This window comes from Myodes glareolus, chromosome 27 (assembly GCF_982192425.1).
Source record: "Myodes glareolus chromosome 27, mMyoGla1.1, whole genome shotgun sequence".
NCBI lineage: Eukaryota > Metazoa > Chordata > Mammalia > Rodentia > Cricetidae > Myodes > Myodes glareolus.
The window spans coordinates 23,583,803-23,608,984 of record NC_142052.1 but is presented as its reverse complement, the minus strand read 5'-3'; the positions used below and the strand labels follow the sequence as shown (position 1 = coordinate 23,608,984).

At 45.0% G+C, this 25,182-nt stretch overlaps 1 protein-coding gene across 21 annotated transcripts in view; it reads left to right on the top strand.

Annotated features, from left to right (window-relative positions):
- Nucleotides 1-25,182, top strand: part of Dlgap1 (DLG associated protein 1) — an 809,700-nt gene that overhangs the window by 762,294 nt on the left and 22,224 nt on the right. For all 21 annotated transcript variants that reach the window (XM_087902307.1, XM_087902304.1, XM_087902303.1 and 18 more), the window contains one exon: nucleotides 19,608-20,029. In XM_087902307.1, the coding sequence (XP_087758433.1) occupies nucleotides 19,608-20,029 (422 nt within the window). The remainder of the gene's footprint in view (nucleotides 1-19,607; nucleotides 20,030-25,182) is intronic.

Below are 25,182 nucleotides of genomic sequence, written 5' to 3'. Positions count from 1 at the left end.
GACCCACCCCTGAAGAATCAATCAGTCAACCAATCAATCAATAAATGATGGCTTGGTAGTTAAGGGCACTTGTTGCTCTTGCAGAGGATCAAGGTTTGGTGCCCAGCACCCACACGGGAATTCACAAGTCTCTGTAATTCCAATTCTAGAAGATCCAACATTCTTCTGACTTCCATAGGTACTACAGACACATGGTGCACAGACATACATGTGGGCTAATAAAATAAATCAATCTAAAACAAGGATAAATAAATTGAGGGAGACAGAGCCACCATCTAAGACTAATAAAAAGAATGCAGGGTATGACGCCTGCACCATCTGGAACCACAGTTGGGCAAGGGTCTGGGGAGCAAAGAACACACAGAGACACAGGTCACTCTTGAAACCAGAATGCCAATTTTGTTATGTTCCAAGGCAGCTGATATGGTGTTCTCCCTAACTAGTAGCCACACCCTAGCTCTCAGAATTTTCTGCTGCAAGCCCACCAGAAACCACTTGCTTGTTATCAGGAACTCATGAAGGTTTTGTGCTCAGATGAGCTGCAAGCATAGAAAAACAGGTTGTTTACTCTGGCAAACAAGGGGCCATAGAAAGTTCAGGGTCTGAGGGTCTGCAGCTCCCAACACAGGAGCAGCTGTGTTAAAACCGCAGCCAACAGACCAAGGAATGTTATCAGGGATAAAAAGAGGCATTACCTAGGGACTAGAGAGATGAAATGGCTCCAAGGTTAAGAGTTTCTTGCAGAGGAACTGAGATTTGTTTGTAGCTCCCACATTATGTAAATTGCAGAAATTTTCTACTATCCTTTCTACGATATAGAAGCATCTTGAAAGTTCGTTCCAAACTCATCCCACAAGATCAGCAAGATCCTACTATCCAAAGTCAAAGCATAAGAAAACTGCAAATCAGTATTTCTCATGAACACAGATAGAAAAATCTTCAACAAGATATTAGGAAATTGCTGGGTGGCAGTGGTGCAGGCTTTAATCCCAGCACTCAGGAGGCAGAGGCAATCAGATCTCTGAGTTCAAGGTCTACAGAGTAAGTTCCAGGACAACCAAGACTACACAGAGAAATTCTGGCTCAAAACACAACAAAGTATATTTGTGTGTATGTGTGTTTATGTATTATATATATATATATATATATATATATATATATATACATACATACTATATATGTATGTGTGTGTAATATATATGTATGTGTGTATATATGTGTGTGTGTATGTATGTATGTATGTATACGGAGAAAGAGAGAGAGAAAAAGAGAGAGAGAGAATGAATCAAACAATGTATAAATGAACTTCACCTCAGGATCAATTCTGATTTATCAGAGGCATACAAGTCTGGTTCAACATTTGAAAAACAACTGGTACAAAAACATGCCAAAGAAGCCAGGCAGCAGAGGTGCACACCTTTAATCCCAACACTCGTGAGACAAAGGCAGACAGATCTCAGTGAGTTCAAGGCCAGTCTGGTCTACAAAGTGAGTTTCAGGACAGACAGGACTGTTTCACAGAGAAACCCTGTCTTAAAAATCAGAAAAAAAAAAAGTCAAAGAAAAGCAATCACATGGTCACATCAGTGTGTGCATAAAGTGCCAGAGTTCTAACACCTGTTCATCATAATGAAAACTACCTCTTTATGATAAATGAGAACTAGAGCTGGGGGTGACTCACTAGGAAAAGATTCTTGCCACCAAGCCTGGCACCCCTGGACCCACATGGTGGAAGGAAAGAACCAGCTCTGAAGTCTGCCCTCCGACCTCCGCATAAGCACTGTCATACATGTATAAACACACGTGTGCACACACACAAATTAATGTAATTTTTTTAATTAAAAACTTTATTTAACTTTATTTCATGCGCATTGGTATAATGATGTCAGATTCTCTTGAACTGGAGTCACAGACAGTTGTGAACTGCCATGTGGGTGCTGGGAATTGAACCCGGGTCCTCTGGAGGAGCAGTCAGTGCTCTTAACCACTGAGCCATCTCACCAGCCCCAAATTAATGTAATTTTAAGAGCTTTTTTTTCAAACGCCTTGGCAAATGAGGCATGGAGCAGAACTCCTGTAAGAACAGAACACCTGCAGCCCACCTTGTGACCCCTGGAAAACGTGAACTTCCATGCCACGAGAAAGGCAAGGACACCCTGCACTATTCCACCTCAACAGTGCCACGAGGACACATTACGTGGGTAGAGGAAGACGGCATCAGTGGCTTTTGTTCATAGATTACAAGGGCACTTATGTAGAAAATTCAAAAGAACGGACATTAAAAACACTCCAGGACATTGTAAGCACTTACGATGAGGGTGTAGGATGAGAGGTTAATATCCAAAGGCGAGTCACTGTCCTACCGTCCCCAGGTAGGAGAAGTAGATGGGACATTAACAACACAATAGCAAGGTCGAAGAGAGGACTCAAGGATGAAGAGCATTTCCTGTTCTTGTAGAGGCCCTGAGTTTAGTGCCCAGGACCCACTTCAAGTTACTCACTGCCACTGATAACTACCGCTCCAGGGCTATCTGATGCCTCTGGCTTCCGCTGGCAGCTGCACTCATGTGTATATACCCACACCCAGGTGTGCACACACACACACCCCAAATTTAATAATGTTAAAAATAATAATGAAATTTTAAATAAATCTAGGTTTATTGTACCAAGTGTGACAACCCGAGCTTAGTTTTCAGGGCCCCGATGGTAGACGCTAAGAACCAACTCTCACAACATGAGCACACTGTGGTACACAGCTCGCCCCACGTACAATCCATCCATAATTGTAGTGCAAATTAAATAAAACTAAGAAAATAAAATTAAAAAGCATTGTCATTTATATCAGCACCCTCCCCCCAAATAGATCTAAAGGTACGAGAAGGAAATCTATGGGGGAAACTAAAATCTCTGATGAAACGAACCAAAGACAAATAATCCATGGATATGAGGATTGGGTACTGTGGGGATGTCAGTTCTTCCCAAATTCCTCTGCAGACTGAACCCAGATCTGCCAGTCAGCAAGTTCTTTTTGTGTCAGCAAACTGACGGCAGAATTTACGTGGAAAACAGAAGACTCAGAATCAAAGTCGGTGGACAAAGTAGAGACTAACTCTGCCTAACTTCAGAACTCACACAGGGCTCCAGTAATCAACATGGATGTGCAGAGAGAGAGAAAGAGAGAGAGAGAGAGAGAGAGAGAGAGAGAGAGAGAGAGAGAGAGAGAGAGAGAGAGGCAGGCGCAGAGGGCGATTCCAGGAAGAGACCAAAACAGAGAGACATAAAAGCAGTCAGCCGATCCTTGCCCAGAAGGCAGAGTTATAAAGGGAGAAAGAGAATGACAGTCCTTTAAACATGGCTCTGGGTCTGCTGGACATGCCAACACTCAGGGGAGAGGAATCTAGACACAGGTCTCATGGCCTTTATAAAACTAACTCAAAACTGAGTATAGCTTTAAATGGAAAACAAAAAATGCTACGCTGAACCAGCAACCTAGACACTTGGTACCAAGGCTTGAGCTGAGTTTAATCCCTGGGATCCACTTGGTGGAAGGAGAGGGTCAAGTCCTGCGAGTTGTCATCCGATCTTCACAAGTGTACCATCACACACACACGCAAACACACACAACACACTAATAATAATAATAATAATAATAGGGGCTGGAGAGATGGCTCAGAGGTTAAGAGCAGTGACTGCTCTTCCAGAGGTCCTGAGTTCAAGTCCCAGCAACCACATGGTGGCTCACAACCATCTATGAGATCTGGTGCCCTCTTCTGACCTGTAGGTGTACACGCAGGACAGAGCACTGTATACATAATAAATAAAATGTTTAAAAAATAAAAAATAATAATAATAATAAAAATAAAATTTAAACTTTTTTGGAAATGGGGCCTGGAGAAAGGGTTCAACGGCTGAAAACATAGGCTGCTCTTACTGAGAACGGTGATTTAGTTCCTAGCACCCAGAATGTGTCTCACAAGGTCTGTAACTCCAGTTCCAAGGACATCTGACGCCCTCTTCTGGCCTTTGTGGGCATTGCATGCATGCGGTTCACATACAAAACATTCAAACACATAAAAAAAAAATCTACAAAAAAATTTAGACATGCACAAGGCTGGGTTGTAACTCCATCCTGTAGCGCTCACTTAGAATCCGTGAGGCTCTGGGTTCAGTCCGCAGCACTGCCTAAGCAGACAAGCAACAGGCCTGACAGACAGACGCGCGCTACTGATGGTATTCCCCACCCTCCTGTCTGAAAAGCTGCTCAATGTCCCGATCCTGAGAGCACAGAGCAGTAGGGATGCCGCAGTCTCGAGTGGGACAGGGAACCTTAACCACGTAAGACAGCAGTCTCGCAGTCTCTTACCATACTCTGCTCTTAGAATACAGAAGCGGCCGGGCTCCTCGCACATCCGGGTAAGGAGATAATAGTTAAAGCTTTTTTAAAAAGGTGTCAGACAGTGTGATGGGTGCCTTAAACCCCAGCCCTCAGGAGGCAGAGGCAGGAGGTTCGAGGCTAGCCTGGTCTATGCAGTCAGCGCCAGTCCAGTCAGGACTACAGAGTAAGACCGCTTCACGGAGCTGGGAAGATGGATGGCTGGGCAGTTAAGAGTATTTACTCCGCAGTGAGGACTGGTGTTCAGATTCCAGCCCCACATAGCAATCCCCTTTCTCCACAAATGCCTGTCTCCCCAGCCAGCCCTGGCTGGGTGGAGAAAGGATCCCAGGGGCTCATTGATCCTTCGGCCCAGTTGAGAAAACAAACCCAAAGTTTAGGGAGACCTTTCCTCAGAGGGACCAGGAGAGTGACGGGGAGGAGAATACCAGATACCCTCATCCTGCACACACTCACACAGGTACGCTTGTGCGCGCACGCACACTCACACACACAACAAAAAACAAAACATATCATAACATTCTCAAAACAAGGGCTGGAGCGATGTCTTAGTGGCTCGGAGCACTGGCTGCTCCTCCAGAGGACCCCACTTCAATTCCCAGCACCCACATGGCAGCTTATGGTTCTCTGTAACTCCAGGTCCAGGGAATTCATGGCATCAAGCATGCAGGCAAAATACCCATACACATAAAATAAATAAATCTTTTAAAAAAAATTCTTAAAATAAAAAGCAACCAGAAAAGCTGTCATGCGGGACAAACAGAAACAAAACAAGCAAACAAACAAACCACGGAGGACAGCACTGTCCCAGAACAAGCCAATCTAAACAGATGACACACCATATCACTGTATTTAGCTGGCGTTAAAGAGGACGTCATAGTAGAAACAGAAATGATTAGTGCTGCCAAGGGTTGGGGTGAGAGGGATGGCCAGATGTAGTGAACTCCTCTGTACCAAACTATGATGGAGCCTACATGTTAGAGCGCATTTATCAAAAGCGGTAGAACATACAACAGATACCAAGACTGAACTCTGACTGGGCGTGGTCACACCAACCTGTAATTTCGGGACTTGGGAGGTTAAGAGAACCCTCCCAAGGCCAACCTCAGCTACACAGATGAGCTAAAAGACACCCTATCTAAAAAAGAAGGGGGGCAGGGGGCTGAGTGGGAAACAAACAACCAAAGCAAGTAAACCCCAATGAACACCATCGTTTGGGAACATAGAGGTACGATTTGCACCAAATATAACATTCTAGTAAAGGATTTTGATATCTAAACGAAGAGGAGGTTCATGGGAAGTCTACATTTTAGAGAATTTTGCTATGAACTCTAAACCATTCCTAAAAACTTAGACTTATTAATTGTGAAGGAGAGGATAGACAATAATATCCTATCTGTGGTTGTCGGGAAGTGTTGTTTGGCATATGAAACATTCAGCGCAGTGCCAGGCATGTGGGATGCTCTCCTTACTTTTGCCAGGATAGTGCCGCATAGCACGGCTGTAAGACAAAGCTGTACAAAAGCAGCTGCTGAGATGACTCAGGACACAGAGGCGCTCAGCATCCAGCCTGCAGACATGACGGAAGGAAGTCGCTGACTCTAAACGTTGTCCTCTGACCTCCACGTGTATAGACTGTGGGACAAACGTGCTCATATGTGTGCAGAAATTTTAAAGAAAGCAATAGTATAATCTTTTCTTCAAAACAAAACAAAACAAGAGAAGGGGGGCTGGAGATGGCTCGGGCTGCTCTTCCAAAGGATCCGGGTTTAATTACCAGCATCTACATGGCAGCTCACAGTGGTCTGTGACTCCAGTTCCAGATGCCCTACCTTCATGGACACCAGGGACACACATGGTGCACAGACACCCATGCAAGCAGAACAGCCATACACATAAAATAAAATAATAATTTAAACAGAAAAGGTCACTAGTAGGTAGTGGCGCATGCCTTGAATCCCACACTTAAGAGGCAGAGGCAGGCAGATCTTTTTGAGTTCAAGGCCAACCTTGAACCATCTACAGAATGAGTTCCAGGACAGCCAGGGCTGTTACACAGAGAAACCCTGTCTCAAAAAACAAATAAATAAATGAGAGAGAGAGAGAGAGAGAGAGAGAGAGAGAGAGAGAGAGAAACTATCGTAATCTTATATTATTCTTCAGAAACTTCCCCCACAGTCAAGCAAATCTTCTTAGAAGTGTCCTGATGCTCGCCCATCTATAAGAATGCTGGCTGACAGTGCGATGGGATTGCCTAGATAGGAAAAGGCACTCGCCACACAAGCCTGATACCAACCTAAAAGGGAGAGCTGTCTCCTCTGACCTTAACAGGCCTGCACACATGCACACAGAAACACACGCACACATAACACATATACGCACACACATACACACGCACACATAACACATATACACACACGTACACACACATTCACACATATACATGCATACATTCACATACACACACGTACAAGCATTAGTCATTTTAAAGGATTTACTTCTAATTATGTGTATACATCTGTATGGGCATCTGTGCACATCAGTGCAAGTGCCTGCAGAGACCAGAGCCATCAGGTTTGGATCTGGGAACTGCACTCAGGTCCTCTGAAAGAGCATTGTGAGCTCTCAACTGCTGAACCTTCATAATACCTTCTTGAAAAATTATTGGCAACTCTGGGCATGATGGTGTACGTCTTTAATTCCAGCACTCTACAGGCAGAGTAGTGGATCTCTGTGAGTTGAGGCCAGCCTACGCTCCAGAGTGAGCACCAGGACAGACTGTGTAGTAAGACTCTGTCTCAAAACACAAACAACTAAAAGAATAAACAAGTTAATTAATCCCCTAGAAGGGCTAACAGTAATTTCAGTGCTTAGCCTTCTAGAATGTTTCTCCGCAGGCCACTTTGTAGTTGGCCTTTCTGTGAAGTAAATAGGCTTGTCCATAGATATCAGTGGCTGTCACTGAAAGAAACCCATTGTCAGACATGAAGGGTTGCTTTCATCTTCTCCTACAATTCCGTTTTATAATTCCGCTGCTGGAAGCTCATTTAGATCCCATCTTACAAAGCAAAATTGGGCAGTTGAGATTCCTTCATGATGACTGGACACCACACACACACACACACACACACACACACACACACACACACACACCAATTATGTAGTGTTAATGAGGAGCCAGCTGTGTTCACACTGAATATCTGATAATAATCCAGGCTTCCTTCCCCAAACAGACTGTAGGATAAGAAGGGCCAACCTCACAAAAAGTGAGAAAAGAAAGAAAACAGAGCCAGAAGAAAGAAAGAAATATACAAGAGTCACGACACTCCTGAATGGTCTTTAATTTGAAAGTTGTTTAGGTAACAACTGGCCTAAAAGCCCACCTGACTGCCTGTTTGCTGAGCAGGGGACTTCAGAGTTCTGAGTTCAAACAAATTAGTTCTTAGGCTATTGATAAAGAACTACATAAACAAGATATGCTAGGCAAAGATCTGCTCCAAGAAGAGGCATAGGCATGGAAGATCGCAGTTTGTGGGCTGCCAGGACATCCTCAGAATATCATGGTTAACCCATGTGCCATGTCCCCTCTCCTGGACAGCATCACAGTAGGGACCATACTGTTCAAAACGGTTGTGTAAACGCCCCAAGTCACTTTTTGCAAGGAGGCTGTTCTCTTAAACCAAACTCATCACCTTTGTCAACATCAGCTGTCCCCCAGTTCCTGCTACGCTCTGCAGGCCAGCTAAGCAGCGCTAGCCACAGGATCCAAGGGGTATATATATATATATATATTTGCTGACATGAAGGGCGGATCCCTCCTCCACAGCCCCGGGTGAAAGGCCTCCTACGGCTGCCCCATCCTTTTGACGGCTCTCAGGAATTCCTATGAAGTCTTCTAGGCTTCCAAACTGATAATTAACAACTCCAGGACAGTAATCCCTTCTGTTGACTAAGGTAGGAGAGCCTGAGGCTCCCAGGGGGCCCCCTGCCCCTACTAAGGATTGCATTAGCCTAGTGACTTTAAACCGCCCTTTGTTACTTGGCCCACTGGCGGTTCTGACCCCAGCAGTGGACACAAAAAGGGAGGTGATTACTGCCCTCCTGATAAAAGGACTATGCAAATTTACTCAGAGGCAAAGACAGAGTGATGTGGGAACAATTTGTAACTGATGGGCTTTGTAGTAATTGGAAAACCAAAAATCACCTGTGTCTGTGTGTGCCCGAATCTCTTCTCTTTATACTGTCTTTTAAAATAAGGATTGTGTACTATTGAATAAATCAGTTAATACTAAGAAAAGTAGGGGCTGGAGAGATGGCTCAGCTGGTAAGGGCTCTGGCCTTTCTGGCAGTTAGCGTGGGTTTGATTCCCAGCACCCACATGGCAGCTCACAACTGCTGTCACTACAGCCCCAGGAGATCTGATACCCTTTTCTGATCTCTAAAGATATCAGGCACACCTGTGGTACACAGACATCCCCTGCAAAACTCCCATGCATGTAAAATAATCAAATGAAACAGAAAAGAGGAATATCACAACCTAACTTTTCTCTTTGTTATGAAAAGCCCATGCCAGAGAGTCCCGCGCCAGCTACTAAGTCTGAAGACCTGAGTTTGATCCCTGGGACCTGTGTGGTAGAAAGAGAGAACCAAGGTCCATAAATTGGCCTCTGACCTCCATACATGTGCAGGGGCATGTGCACACCCCCACACATATGTACATACAAAGTAAGCAAATGCTTGAAAAACGTAAAGCAATAACTTGCTAGCTCTAGTGGCACGTGCCTGTGATCCCAGCACTCCAGAGACTTCTCTGTGAGTTTGCAGCCACTCTGGTCTATACCGTGAGTTCAGGAGAAAGAAAGTTTTCTGTGTTTGGTTGAGGAAGTACCAACATTTGTTACTGCCTTTCTTTCCTTCTGTGTCGTCTTGGTGGGTGTGCAGTGGTAACTCATTAGAGTTTTCATTTGCGTTTCCCTAATGAATATTGGTTGTTTTATCATGAATCTACTGGACAATCGTATGTCTCTTTGGAGAGTGTCTTTTCAAGTTGTTTCCCTTTTCTTTTTTTTAAAAATATTTATTTATTTATTATGTATACAGTGTTCTGTCTGTGTGTATGCCTGCAGACCAGAAGAGGGTGCCAGACTTCACTATAGATGGTTGTGAGCCACCATGTGGTTGCTGGGAATTGAACTCAGGACCTGTGGAAGAGCAGGCAATGCTCTTAACTGCTGAGCCATCTCTCCAGCCCCTACTTTTCTTATATAAATTGGGTTGTTCTTCTGTTAGTCAGTATTTTAAGAATTATTTGCATATTTTATATACAAATACAAATATACACTAGATCTTTATAAAATTTAAAATGTATCGTTTCCCCACGTTCTATGAGCTGGGTTCCCATAAGGGGTCATTTGAGAGACCAGAGTTTTTAATTTTGAAAAAGTCCAGTTTTTATCTTTGTTTTGTTGCTTATATTTTCAGTATCCTGCTTAATTAGAACTCATTACCAAGGGACTGGGGAGATGAGCAACCAAGGACTATGAGCACTGGCTGCTCTTCCAGAGAACCCTGCCTCAATTCCTAGCACCCATATTGCAGCTCAGGACCATTTGTAATACTAGTCCCAGGAGATCCAATGGCCTTTTCTGGTTGGGCACCAGGCATGAATATGATGCACAGACATACATGCAGACAAAACACCCATACACATAAAAATAAACTAATAATAATTTTTTAAAAAAGAGATCATTACCAAATCCAAGGCCAAGATTTGGCTGTGTATACTCTTCCAAGACTATCATAGCCTTAGATCTTAATTTGACCTTTGGTTCATTTTGAGCTAATTTTTAAGTATGAAATGAGATAAAGATGCAAAATTATCCTTTTTCGTGTGGCTGTCCATCTAGCTGGCATTCACTTACTTATTGATTTGAGGGAGAGAGATAAGTCAGTGATAAAGAGCACTCGCTGTTCTTACAGAGGACACCAGCACCCACATGGCAGCTTTACCTGGGACTCAGTTCCAGGAGACTGTGTCACCATCTTCCAGTCTTTGAGGGTAACAGGCACACATACGGTATACAGTGTATACAGTGCACATACATACAGTATACAGTGTATACAGTGCACATACATACAGTATACAGTGTATACAGTGCATATACATACAGTATACAGTGTATACAGTGCACAAACATACAGTATACAGTGTATACAGTGCACATACATACAGTATACAGTGTATACAGTGCACATACATACAGTATACAGTGTATACAGTGCACATACATACAGTATACAGTGTATACAGTGCACATACATACAGTATACAGTGTATACAGTGCACATACATACAGTGTACAGTGTACACAGTGCACATACATACGGGCAGGCACTCGCATATACACATTAAATAAAAGTAAATACATATTTTTAAAAATTAAATAAATAAATTTGTTTGTTTGTTTGGGGGAAGACTAGGGTCTCATCCAGCACTGGGAGGCAGAGGCAGGTGGATTTCTGTGAGTTTGAGGCCATCCTGGTCTACAGAGTGAGTTCCAGGACAGCCAAAGCTACACTGTCTTGAAAAATAAACAAGCAAGCAGGTTACATGCCTCTAACATATAGTATCCTAAGGAAAAACATAGAAAAGAAGAACAAAATCAGAGTAAAAACCTAACAGAGAAAATGCTAAATCCTGTAACTCCACGTCTAAAATATGTTGATGTAATGGAACTCCAGTAGGCTTGAGCAAACTCACCTCTGTGGCCTTTTCCCTTACAGGGCACATGGCCTCTCTCTGTGACCGTGGCTCCCCTGGGTTTGGAGTGCCTGAGTAGCTGTGCACAGTGAAGTAACTCCTTAATAGATCACTTCTGTGGCAGCCCTGTGCAAACAGGGTGTGATGGAAGTACTCACTTCTCAAATGACTTATTTTTCTACTCTTGACTCTGCCATGGGTGAGGTCTGGTCAATTCCTGAATGTTCTCACTTATTAATAATCTCACTTAATGTTCCAATACAAAAGCGTCTGACTTCTTTTTAATGACACTGTACTTGAGAAACCAAAACTTACTCTCTAGGCCTGAACTTGTGGCTTATGAATGGCCTTGAACTTGTGAAGGTCTTCCTGCCTAAGTACTGGGTTCACAAGCATGAACTACTAGTCCTGAGCCTCCCCAAAGAGTTAGGACAAAACATAGGCAAGTTCTTTGCCAGAGTATAATATGAAGAGCTTCTAGTCCATTTCCCAATAGAATCTGTTCCTGCCAGGGGGTGGTGCACACCTTTAATCCCAGCACTCAGTAGGCAGAGGCAGGCAGATCTCTGTGAGTTCGTGGCCAGCCTGACCTGCAGAGCGAGTTCCAGGACATCCAGGAATACACAGAAAAAAAAAATCCTCATTTCCATCTGAAACATCAAGACCTAATGTTGACTGTCCACATTTCTGTCAACACTCTGGTCTTCTGAATTTTTACCAGAATCACCTGTTCGATTCTTCTTCTTATAATTATAGGGATTCTCAAGGCTGCAATACCATACTCCTTAAAATTCTTCCTTTAAACCAGTTTCAAAAACTTAAGAACTACACAGTCAGATTTTAGTCACAATAGCGACTTTACTTCTGGAACCAACTTTCTCCGTCACTTATGTCTGCTTGCTTATTTGTGTTGCTGTGATCAATATATCTCAAAAAACAGCTTCAAATATATTTTGTCCTATGGTTTCAGGGCAACAGTTCATGGATTCTTGGTGTCATGTGCTTAGGTAGAATGTCACTATAGTGGAAACATGTGGTGAGGTTCTTCAATTAGTGACAGCAAAAAATCAGAGAACGAAGGAAACGAAACTTACCTCCGGTGATGTGCCCCTCGTGACCTTCTTCCACCTGTCAGGAATCAGGCACCCAACACAGGGTCAAACGATGACCCTTGCTTAAGAGTGCAATTAGAATGTGATTGCTTAAGTGTGAATTAGAATGGGATTACTCACTTTAGGGGAAAGCCAGGAACATTCCTGTATGTTGGTGGAAAGGGAATTGGTACAGAGAGATATTCTGACTTGTAGAGAAAAATCTCTACTCTGCTTGACCTCCCACTTATGGAGACCCCTTCCTATGTCTGGTACCACACCTTTTCCTTTGTGCTTGGTACTTAGACCTCAAGCGTATAAGCAAGGAAGATGTCCTGGCATTGAGATGTGCTTGAGAGCTGGGTATCATAGTTGTAAGCTCACACAGGGGACCTATGAGTTTGAGAACAGCTTGACCTACACCATCAGATCCTCTATCAAAAAAGTAAAATCGTCTTGCAGATAACTCCTGCCATCTAGCCGCTCTGCAGATACAGACTGAGCCACCTGTGACGAGAGCCACTCCCCCGTCTCCAGAAACAAAGATTCAGTGAACAGAACTCTTTCTTGGTGTTGTTTGGTTTGGGTTTTTTATGAGACAGGGTTTCTCTGTGTAACAGCCCTGGCTGTTCTGGGACTCACTCTGTAGTCCAGTCTGGCCTCGATCTCAGATCTATGTGCCCTTGCCTCTCGAGTGCTGGGTGTAAAGACATAATGCATCACTACCACTGGATTTGTGAAAAGAATTCATATACTTTTGGTTTTCCATCAAAATGGCCTCTATTTTCATGAGCATTTCCAGAAGTGACCTACATCTGAGTTTCATAGACCTTTCTTTCTTCCTTCAAATTATCAAAACTTACAGCTCAGAGGCAAATATGGTGGCACATACCTGTAATCCTAGTGTTTGGGAAGTGAAGGTGGCAGGGTCAGGTCAGGAGTTCAGGCTCATACTTGGCTACATAGCAGGTTTGAGGTCGGCCTGGGCTACATATGACCCTGTATGTTTATTTGTTTAGTGGGCGGGTGCATGTTGGCAGTCAGAGGAGAGCTTACAGTTGGTTCTCTTCTTCACTGTTTGGGTTCCAGGGATTCAGTTTATAACATCAGGTTTGGTGGTGGGTAAGCCACCTCACCAAGACCCTACATTTCCAAACAGCAGCACTCACAGCAGACTCAGAACTGGACAGAGCAAGCAAGCTGGAGCGAAACAATATTGTTTTCTCTGCCCACAATGACGGCCGTTAGAAAGATTCCTCCTCTGATCCCAGGTGACTTCACTGTGAAAATATTTGGGCTTTTGTGATTTCAACTAAACAAGAATTTTTTTAAAAAACCAACCGTCAAAATCGAGGTGCCTAGAGAGACAGCCACTTTAAGCTCCAGGCTACAACCCTGTTTTGCTCACCCAGATTCTGGATTCATCACACACACAGCCCCTTACTGTCTCCCCAGGGACTCCACAACCAGCACTCACCATCACAATCTCCTTCCTTTGCTTAACAATGATGTAACCTAATCAGATAGTTTCTAACCGTACTCCTGAGTTTTAGAGGTGTGGCCTTCAGGGGTTTCAAATTTCAAATGCCTAAAACTTAGCCTAAGTCCAAGACAGCCTCAAGTTTATAGCTCTTAGTCCTGGGCTGCAGTATGTGGCAGCACCCTTGACCCATCCCTCTTTGCTCCTTCTTCCATTCTTTTCTTCTTTCCCTTCCTCGCTTCCTTTCTTTTCCTTCTATCTTCCCTCTTTCTCTTTCTTCCATTTTGCATCATTTTTGTTTTGGTTTGGTTGGGTTTTTTGAGACAGGGTTTCTAGCTGTCTTAGAACTAGCCCTGTAGACCAGACTGGCCTCGAACTCACAGAGATCCACTACCTCTGCCTCCCGAGTGCTGGGATTAGAGTCATGTGCCACCACTGCCCGGCATGTTTGTTGCTGTTGTTGTTTTAGGATCACTTAGTTTAGTAAGATAAAGAAACCAACTCACTGTGACTTTCATTAACCAAAGCTGTGTTAAAATGTATTAGTGAGACTGAAGTGACAGGTGATAGCTCAGCAGTTAAGAACACCTGCTGTTCCTGTAGAGGACCTAGGTTGGCTTCCAGCACCCAGTTGGGTGTTAGCCATTGTCTGTAACTACGGTTCTAAGGGATCTGACGCCCTCTTCTGGCCTCCTTAGGCACTGCATACAGGTAGTACACATACATACACACAAGCAAAACATTCATAGACATAAAATAAGCATAAACTGTTTTCATTGTTTGTGAGACTTCTCACACCTGTGTTGGCTACCTTGCATCAGTGGCCAAGAACTGGCTCTGCTCCAGTTCTGAAAGCAAAGTAATTTCTTCCAGACCTTTCAAGAGATAGAACCAAGTTTCCCATAGTGACAGCCATCAGGGACATTAGCGGCGTCCTCTCAAAAGCTGTTGGGTGTCACCCACTGTCCTCACTTCCCATCCTCTCCTTTGTCTGCCAGTGCATCTCCCCTGTTCAGCTTGGTGTGAGTCTTCATGCTGGAAGCCTGGTCTTTTGTCTTAAGGAGATTTCTGGGCAAAAGAATGACGTCCACGGAATTCATGTGAGCAGTGGGTGTGTCCTGTGAGCAGCTCTGCAGACTAGATAGAACAGCATTAGCTTGGCTCACAAGGTGGCAGGGAGTTCTCTGAGTGAGGGCTGCATCACAGCAGTTTATGGCTGTGATCAGTTTTGGTTTGGGAGCTCTGACTAAAGAGCACATTTTTAGAGGACTCACGACCTACCACCCCTTTCTTTCGACGTTTAGTTTGTATAATGAGTTCTGTCGGGTCTTGATCAGAACTGGCGCCAGTCCACAAAGCACCAAGATGGCCATCACACTGAGGCACCTTTTCAGATCCCATACAAACCTTGACAGGAGCTTGGTGGGGAAGGCTGGGGATTTCTAAGGAGAAAGAATAGCCTAAGCTTCACACTTCCATCTTTGTGGCCAGAGTTACCTCTGAAGGCAAGTGTTATGCCAATAGAAGGATAAAGAGGGTGACCAGAGGCTGGGGACTGCCAAGGAAAGACTGAGTTACTCTCCCTAAAGCCCACATGGCTGGTAAGGCACCAGTTGTATGCCGCACAGGTCCAGACCATGAGCACAGAGTGTGGTTCTGTAGGTGAGCATTTGCCTAGTCCACACCTGGCCCTGAGTTCAAACTCCAGCCCTTTACACAAACATACACTGAAGATGGCAATTTTGCATACCTGTCAGTCCCGTGTCCTGTGTCCCCACCCCACTCCACTCCCTCCCACCCCCACCCCCACTGTTTTATAAAAACTGTAGAACAGGAAGCTGTCTGTTCATCTGTAACCTGTTCCACATAGAAACATTGTGGCAATGGTGTATTAAGTCCTTCAACACTGGCTTGTTCACAGGCACAAAGGCCCTTACTAGGACTGCAAGTCGGTGACTTGTGGCTCGCTCTTCAGAACACACAGGGCTTTGTTCCCTGCACCGACTGAGCCAGTCTCTCATCACAGGTTTTCTGCATCCTAGGCCTAAGCACCGGCTGGCTTGGGTCAGAAGTGTAACCATTACACACTGTGCCCACAGGGCAAGCGGGAAGGAAGAGCTTCAAGACTGGGAAGTGTGGGTTTGGAAGCAGCCAGACCAGGCTCAGCTTTAGGGTGACCCCACTCGCGGGAGATTAATCTTAGTGACCCTTTCCTGTGTGCCCGTCAACAACTGAAAAGCAGTCACAACTTGATCACGCCCTAGACCCCCAATGGCCTCTGCACTTGAAAGACACAGAGCAGTTTTGTGGGCAGAATATCCTTTGAAAGCTCTCGGGGAGGAAAGCGTTTGCTTACAGGACTCAAGGGCTGAGAAGGCCCAGCTTGTGCGGGGTTGCTGGAGTTCAAAGGCACCGCTTTTAATCCCAAACCGTTTTCATTCAGCTTAACTTTTTATTTCTTTCTGGGTGGCTAAACTGCAAACTTCTATTAATCTTCTGCCAAGTTGTTTTTCTTAAGAAGGTAGATATATTGCCCAATCCACAGCCAGGAGACTGTGGCTGTCAGGAATGCTGGCGGGACAGTTCCGTGGGGCTACAGACAGGAAAGAAGGCCACTGTTTTCTCTATGGAGTGGAGTGTGAGCTGCGGGGGACACAGTGGCAATAGTAAATTTGGGAATTTGATCCCCTGCAATCAGAGATCTCGCAGAAAGAAGCCTAAATATTTCTGCAGTGTTGAGTTTTGTGTTAGAAGAGCCAGAATGCCAGCAGCAGTGATGAATGCCGTCCAGGTCACACATGGGCAGCTGGAGAGAAAGCTCAACCCCGGGAAGTGACGTTTAGCATTTAGGGACAAAGTGGGAAAAATACAGACACTGCCAAGCAACGAGTGGCTGCTGGAAGGGACGTTTTACCTGAATTTCTGCCCTTCCTTGTTAGAACAGAGAGTCTTCTTAGCATGACTCTCGAGCTTGCACACCGCACACAATCCCCCCCCACTCTCTTCACACACACACACACACACTCACACACACACACACACACGCACACACACACACACACGCAGTCTCCAGAAGTAACGAGAGCCGGTCATGTCAACAGATGTGACGTCCTTTCTTTGCATGTGCGTGAGGTGGTTTGAAAAGGGTCTCACTATGTAGCTCTGGCTATTCTGGAGCTGTGTAGACCAGGCCGGTCTTGAAGTCACAGAGATCCAAGCACTAGATTAAAGGCATGTGCTCCCATGCGGGGCTACATGCGGTGTCTTAAAAGTGTTAAGTGATGAGATGCACTGAAGTGAGTGGCCTGGATCATGGTGTATGTGGCTGTCTGTCTCTGCCTCCCAAGTGCTGGGACTGAAGGTGTGCGGGTGGCTTTACGCTTTCTCGTTGTTTGGTTTTTGTTTTTTGAGACTGTTTCTTTCTGTAGCCCTGGCTGTCTTGGAACTCATTCTATAGATTAGGCTGGCTTCCACCTGCCTCTGCCTCCTGAGTGCTGGGATTAAAGGTGTGCGCCACCACTGCCCAGCCTGTCTTTACTCTTAATAATTAGCACAGACCAGTCCTCCAGCCATATTTTCCTTGACATATAATCTCTAGGAGAAAACATGGATTTTTTTTTTAAATAATGACCCTTTCTCCTTTTGACTACTTGATTTAACTTGTTCACATGACTGCTTCCCATGTTATTTGGGCCTTTGTTTTGATGTACTACAAGCATTCGTTTTAATTGACTTACACAGGGTAATCCGGAGAATTGCAAAAGTCTATTTAATGCTGCACAGACTTTGCTTAATGCACAATCCTTTCCAGTTGGTACTATTGCATATGAAACATTAATTGGAAATCAGCCGGCAGATATTACCGGCCACGAGAACAAATCACAGGATACACAACTTTAAAGAGTTTTATTAACGGGGGCGGGGAGGAGGGAAATGCGGGTCCTATCTGAAAGCAAAGTGTCAACGTGGCGAGAGAGAGAGAGAGGGTGGAGTGGGCAAGTCTGCCTTTAAAGGCCGGCTAGCGCATGCGCACAAGGGCTTATGTAGTTATGCGATTCATGCCCATGGCGCATGCGTGACCTGGGACCCAGCCGCTAACAAAAAACTAAGGTTCTGGAGAGATGGTTCAGTGGTTAAGAGCACCGGCTGCCCTTGCAGAGGACTCAAATTTGACTCCCAGCACCCACACGGTGGCTCACAGTATCTGTAACTCCAGTTCCAGGGGATTCAACACCCTCTCCTTGCCTCTGAGGGCACCAGGCATGTGGCGCACGCACACACACACACACACACACACACACACACACACACACACACACACACATCCATACGTACATACAGGCAAAACACTCATACATGTAAAATCAAAATAATTCTTTAAAACATGTTTGCCGCTTAAGCATGAGGACTTGAGTTCAAATCCCCAGCACCCACATGCCTGACTGTAGCCCCAGCACTGTGGGGAACAGAAACAAGAAGCTCACTGGGTCCTCTTGGCTATCGGCCTGGTTCCAGGTGCAGAGAAAGACCCTGTCTCAAGGGAGTAAGGTGGACAGTAGCAGAACAGAATAACCAATGTCTTTCTCTAGAGCAGTAGTTCTCAACCCCCTAATGCTGTGACCTTTAATACAGTTCCTCATGCTGTGGTGATCCCTAGACATAAAATTATTTTTGTTGCTACTTCATAACTGTGATTTTGCTACTGTTATGAATCGTAATGTAAGGGTCAGACTCACAGGTTGAGAACTATTGTTCTAGACTCACGTGAGTATGCACGTGTGTGCTCCCACACATATGCACATATACTACACATGCAAACACACACACATTAAACACAGAGACACAGAGAGATCTAGAGAACAAGAGGTGGTGTTGGTGGGGTATAGAGAAATTAATACTTGAATCCATCACAACCCTCTGACAGGCCACATGTCCTCACCTTCACTGTAGGGGTAAGCAACAAATACACAGAACTATTTGGTCAAGAAAAATCTTATAAATATCCATATAAAAATGCCCAAACTAACCAGGTAGTGGTGGTGCATGTCCTTAATCCCGGCACTTGGGAGGCAGAGGCAGACAGATTTCTGTGAGTCCCAGCCCAGCCTGATGTACTGGGCTAGTTCCAGGCCTGTCAAGGCTCCACAAAGAAACCCTGTCTCAACAAAACAAAGCAGAGAGACAGAGAGCAAGAGAAAGAGAGAGCGATGCCCAAACTAAGTCCGTTAATAAGCAGTCTTTTGCCACCTTTGACGAATTGTGGAAAGGCAGAGCCAAAGCACAGGAGGGCAGTCATGGAGAACTCTAAAACTGTAAACTTGGTCTTTATCCCAAAGACTTTGAACCATGTTATTATGTGGACCTGCAAGACTGTCAGGTGAATGCTTACCAAGCAAAAAGGGTTGAATTTTACGGAAACCTAACAAGTGTTTAGGAAATCTTTTTCCTAAGAGGTGTCCCTAGAAAATTCAGGAATTATGAGTCTGTATCAAGCTTAGGTTGCTTTCCTCTCCCCATCTCTCAGCTAATTACACAAAAATCTTGAAATGTTTTGTGGAAATGTTTTGTTTCTCGGGGGGGCTGTCTGAAAGCCGCCCCAGATCTGGGGAAGAAGGCAGACACTGGACATCATAGTGACTTTGGGAGCTCTATTTTGTTCCACCTATAAAATTACTCTACATATGCTTTATTATTTCCTATTTAACAAAGATTTAGATCTGTGACAACTAGCATAATCACCCCAAAGGTCACTCCCAGCAGTTCCTCCAAACGCTGAGAAGATGCTACCGCACCCTCTGTCAGATCCACCAAAAATAGAATGTATACTTTGATACACTTCAATAAATATCCCGGAACTAAACCTCATGTCTCTTCTCTTCCAAGCTTCCGCAGGTTCACTCGGTCCAACAGTGTGACCACCGCAGTGCAGGCTGACCTGGACTTCCATGATAATCTGGAAAATTCTCTGGAATCTATAGAGGACAATTCGTGTCCCGGCCCGATGGCCAGACAGTTCTCCCGGGACGCCAGCACATCCACTGTCAGCATCCAGGGTTCAGGGAACCATTACCACGCCTGCGCGGCCGATGATGACTTTGACGCGGATTTTGACCCCTCCATCCTGCCTCCTCCAGACCCCTGGATTGACTCAATCACAGAAGACCCCCTGGAGGCCGTTCAAAGGTCTGTGTGCCACCGGGATGGCCACTGGTTCCTGAAGCTTCTCCAGGCAGAGCGGGACCGCATGGAAGGCTGGTGCCAACAGATGGAGAGAGAAGAGCGGGAAAACAACCTCCCCGAGGACAGTAAGTACCGCCGCCGCCACTCGTGTCTGTGGCTGTGGTGTGGGCGGTGCCGGTTTGTGTTTGTAGGCTTCCTTGTTTGCGTCCCGCTGGCTCAGTTTGTATAACCTTCTGTTTCACAACCCAAACCCAAACTCCCAAAAGAGATGGGCAATTCCACCGAAACCCCAGAAACTGCTATACTGCACAACAAAAAAGCCCCTAAGCAGATGCCACCGCCTTCGGCTCTGAGATCCGTGACTTCCTTCACAGAAACGCATTCAAGACCAGCATGGCAGTGGTCTCACTCTCCCAGGATCCCTGCTCCCCCAAGAGGATCTTGGAATGTGTCTGATCCCAAGGGATTAAAAATAATTCTAACTAGCTGGGTGGGTGGTGGTGCACACCTTTTTTTCCAGCACTCAGGAGGCAGGAGCAGGCGGACCTCTGTGAGTTCGAGGCCAGCCTGGTCTATAGAGTGAGTTCCAGGACAGCCAGGACAATACAGAGAAACTCTCTCAAAAAACATCATCATCATCATCATCATCATCATCATCATCATCATCATAATTCTAACTAGTTTTAAGGTCTGCCTTAGGGTTACTTTTGCTACAATGAAACACCATGAGCAAAAGCAAGTTGGTAAAGAAAGGGATTTCTTTGGCTTCCACTTCCACTTCTCCTCATTGAAGGGAGTCAGGACAGGAACTTAAGCAGTGCAGGAACCTGGAGACCGGAGTTGATTCAAAGGCCATGGACGGGTGCTGCTTACTGGCTCGCTCAACCTGCTTTCTTATACAACCCAGGACCACCAGCCCAGTGACAGAACCACCCACAATGGGCTGGGCCCTCCCCATCAATCACTAATTAAGAAAATGCCCTGCCTACAGCCCACCCTAGGGAGCCATTTTCCTAGTTGAGGTTCCTGCCGCTCAGAGTGTTTTACCTTGTGTCAGGGTCCAGGGATGTCTTAGTTTCTTTTTGGTTTCTGTGGTAAGATCCACTACAAATGCAATGTATGGAAACACAGGCTTGTTTCAGCTCCCAGTCCACTGTCTGAGGTCGCAGCGGCAGGAGTTTGCAGCAGTGGGTCACGCTCTGCCCCGCCAATGCAAAGAAAACAATGACGAATAGCTACGGATTAGTGCTCAGCTCACTCTCTCCTCGTGTGGATCTCAGGATCCCCACCTAGGGGACGGTGCCATCCACAGTGGGCAGCTCTTCCCCACCTCAGTCACCACAATTAAGATAATCTCTCAATCGTACACACGGGCTCACCTCCCAGTTGGTTCTAGATTTTGTCAGGTTGATAATTAATTTTAATAGCCATCACAATGTGTGTGTTGGGTAATTACAATCCTTATAGTTTTATTAACATGCAATATTAAAAGTGTATAGGCCCACAGAAACCCTGCTTATTGCATCTTTTAGCCTGTTTGTGTTTTTTGAGACAGGGGCTAGCCTGGAGCTCAGTAGCAAAAGAAAGTTCTGTTCTTCTGATCTTCCTCCTTCCGCCTCCCAAGTGCTGGGATTATAAATGCATGTCAACCTCTCAAGTTATGGTGTTGCAGACATGCATCACCATGCAGGGCCAGCTGACCTGGAATTTTTATGTAGGCCAGGCTGTCCTCAAACTTACAGTGATCCACCTGCTTTTGATTCCTGGATGCAGGGATTAAAGGTGTGTGCCGCCATGCATGGCCAGCCAACTGCCTTTTTTTTTTTTTGCCTGTTAAATACTTATTTATGGCTGGAGAGATGGCTCAGTGGTTGGGAGCCTTGGCTGCTCTTTTGGAAAAGTCAGATTCAATTCCCAGCACCCACATGGCAGCTCACAATTGTCTGAGGTTCCTATTCCATGGGATCTGACACCCTCATACATGCAGGCAAAACGCCAACGTATATAATTTTTTTTAAAAAAATTTAAATATTTCTTTATGAATTTTTATGTGTATGAATTTTGCCTTTGCATGTGTCATGAGCACCTCATGTGTATCTGGTGCTCACGGAGGTCAAAAGAAAGCATCAGATCCCCAGGTACTGAAGTTAAGGATGATCGATAACCTCCAAAGAGGTGCTAGGACCCAAACCCAGGTTCTCTGCAAAAGCAGTAAGTGCATTTTGCTGCTGAGCCATCTCTCCAGTCCTCTCTGGTCACTTCTGATTGACCGTAATTGTTGTATGATATTTACTCTTTTGGCTTTTGGGGGGCCTATCCCCCGACTCCCAGATAAATCACAGACAGAGGCTTATTCTTAGTTATGAATGCCCGGCCTTAGCTTGTTTCTAGCCAGCATTTCTTAGCTTATGTTATCCTTTTGCCTCTAGGCTTTTATCTTTCTCTATTTCTGAAAACCTTTCTTTGTTTCTTTTTCCGTGGCTTTGCTGGCCCCTGATATTCTCCTCTCCTTCTTCTCTCCTTTGTTTCTTGCTCCCTCCTCTCAGATTTCTCTTATACGTTCTTTCTGCCTGCCAGCCCCGCCTATCCTTGCTCCTGCCTCACTATTGGCTGTTCATCTCTTTATTAGAACCATTAAGTGTTATTAGACAGTCACAGTAACCCAGCTTCACAGAGTTAAATACATGCAGCATAAACAAAAGTCACACACCTGAAAATAATATTCCCCAAAATGCAATGAAACTTTTTTTTAAAAAAAAAAAAACCAGTCTGTTAACACATCCAGTTAGGTTACTATTCTCTATGTACAAAGTATCCTTTAGTGTAAACTTAATGCTGTGTAGGAAGCAGCTTTAGGCCAAACTTAACTCGGCTGTACGCTAATAGAATAGAAATCCACAATCTGGTTGATGGTGGTGGCACACGCCTTTAATCCCAGCACTTGGGAGGCAGAGGCAGAGGATCTCTGTGAGTTCGAGGCCAGTCTGGTCTACAGAGGGAGTTCCAGAACTGGCTCCAAAGCTACAGAGAAATTTTGTCTCAAAAAACCTTAAACAAACAAACAAACAATAAATAAATATTTTTAAAAACATTGAATTCATGCTGGGTCCTGGTGGCACTCTGGAGCCACAGACAAGTATCTCTATGAGTTCAAAACCAGCCTGGGCTACAAAAAGAATTTCAGGCCAGCCTTGTCTACATAGCAAAATCCAGACCAACCAGGACTACAGAGTGAGTAATAGGTTTTTTTTGCCACACACCCTCCCCAAGTCGTAAGTTTCCTTGCTGACACAGTAAGCCAGATCAAGCCAAATTGAAAAAGTATAGCAGGTTTATTGAGAGCAACTCCCAGGAAGGTGCTCTGATCCCAGAGATTGGGCCAGAAAAGTCCCATCCCCAAGCTAAAGCAGGGAGACTTTTAGGTTGTACGTGAGGGGTGATGGTATGTCTGGCACAAACTGGGTTTGTGCCCAAGTATAGTCAAAAGCTAAGCACTTAGGCATGGATTTAGATGCCTGGCAACTTGGGGGTGGGGGCGCCAATAGCTGCCAAGAATGCAGAATTGAGCTTTTTGGTGCCTATCTTTTGTTTGGAGACTCTCGGAGCAGACAGGGTTTTTGGAGAGAGAGGAATGGGGCTCTCTGGATTGTTCAGGGGCGAGCTGGGGGCTCCAACTGAACAGTAATACTCAATCTCCAAAGACAGAGAGAGAGAGAGAGAGAGAGAGAGAGAGAGAGAGAGAGAGAGAAAGCCCATAAGGCCCTAACCCTACACAAAGAAAGTAACGCTATATGAACTGGACAGGTTGTGTTTAGAATTTTATTTTTAGATACATATATGCACTCAGTAACAATTGATTAAAAGGGAAGCCATGAAGTTGAAGGGGGCAGAGGTGAATATGGGAGGGTTTAGAGGGGGAATGGGAAGGGAGAAATGTTGTGATTAAATACATTCTCAAAACAACCAAAAAAGAAAGAAATGAAAGGAAGGGCAGAAGGGAGGGAGAGAGAAAGGAAGGAGAGAGAAAGGAGAGAGAAAGGAAGGAGAGAGAAGGGAGAGTGTAAGGCTACAGGTCATTGCAGAGTAATGCCTCTGAGGAGCAGCACAGCCGTTTATTGTCCAAGCTGGCTTTGCTGTCAGGGTGCGCTGGGCATGGCTGCCAGGACTGTGGGGGTGCCTAACCACTCTCAGGCCTTCCAACCTCTTTGTGATACTCTGTGCTCTCGTTTTCAGGAGGAAAGCTTCATAAGGTTAGAAGTTCTTCTTCTTTTTCTTTTGGTTTTTCCGAGACTGGATTTCTCTGTCCTGGAACTCTCTCTGGAGACCAGGCTGGCCCCGAACTCACACAGATCTGCCCACCTCTGCCTCCTGAGTGTTGGGATTAAAGGCGTGCGCTACCACTGCCCAGTGGTTTTTGTTTGAGACAGTGTCTCTCTTTATAGCCAGTCTGCCTTTGAATTCACAGAGATCCAACTGCTTCTATCTCCTGAATGCTGGATTAAAGATGAATGCCATTACTTCCAATAAGAAGCATTTTGGTTTTTGCTTTTTTTTTTTTTTTTTTTGAGACAGGGTTTCTCTGTGTAACAGCCCTGGCTGGCCTTGAACTCACAGAGATCTGCTTGCCTTCTGCCTCCTGAGTTCAGGAATTAAAGGTGTGCACCACCACAGCCCAGGAAGAAGTTACTCTTGTCTTATTCTCCTTTACATGTCTAGCCTCTCTGCTACATAAGATGGGATCATTAAGTATACATTTAAATCTTTGGCATATATAATCTTATAAAACTTTTTTTAAAATTCATTTATTTACTTTATATGTATGGGTGTTTTGTCTGCATGTATGTCTGTGCGCTGTGTGCCTGGCTTGTGCTCTCAGATGCCAGAAGAGGGGGTTGAGTCCCCTAAGACTAGAGTTACAAATGGTTGTGAGCGCCCACATAGGTGCCGGGATTCAAACCCAGGTCTTCTACAAGAACAGCCCAGTCAGTGTTCTTAACCACTGAGCCTTCTCTCCAAGCCCCAGTTTTTTAAGTTAGCAACACCTTTCTTCCTACTTAAGAGAAAAGTGCATGGTAAGTACTAAGTTAGTCTGGTCAGTTTACAGCCCGCCGACTGCTTCCAGCATGGGGCCTTCCTGACACTCTCGGGCAGTAGAAAGGCTGCAAGCTGGCCAGGCCTCATCTGGGAAGTCACTAATCCTGTGGCTAAGAGTCCCACCCCCATGACCTAATCATCTTTTCTCCCTCTTTCTTTCTTTCTTTCTTTCTTTCTTTCTTTC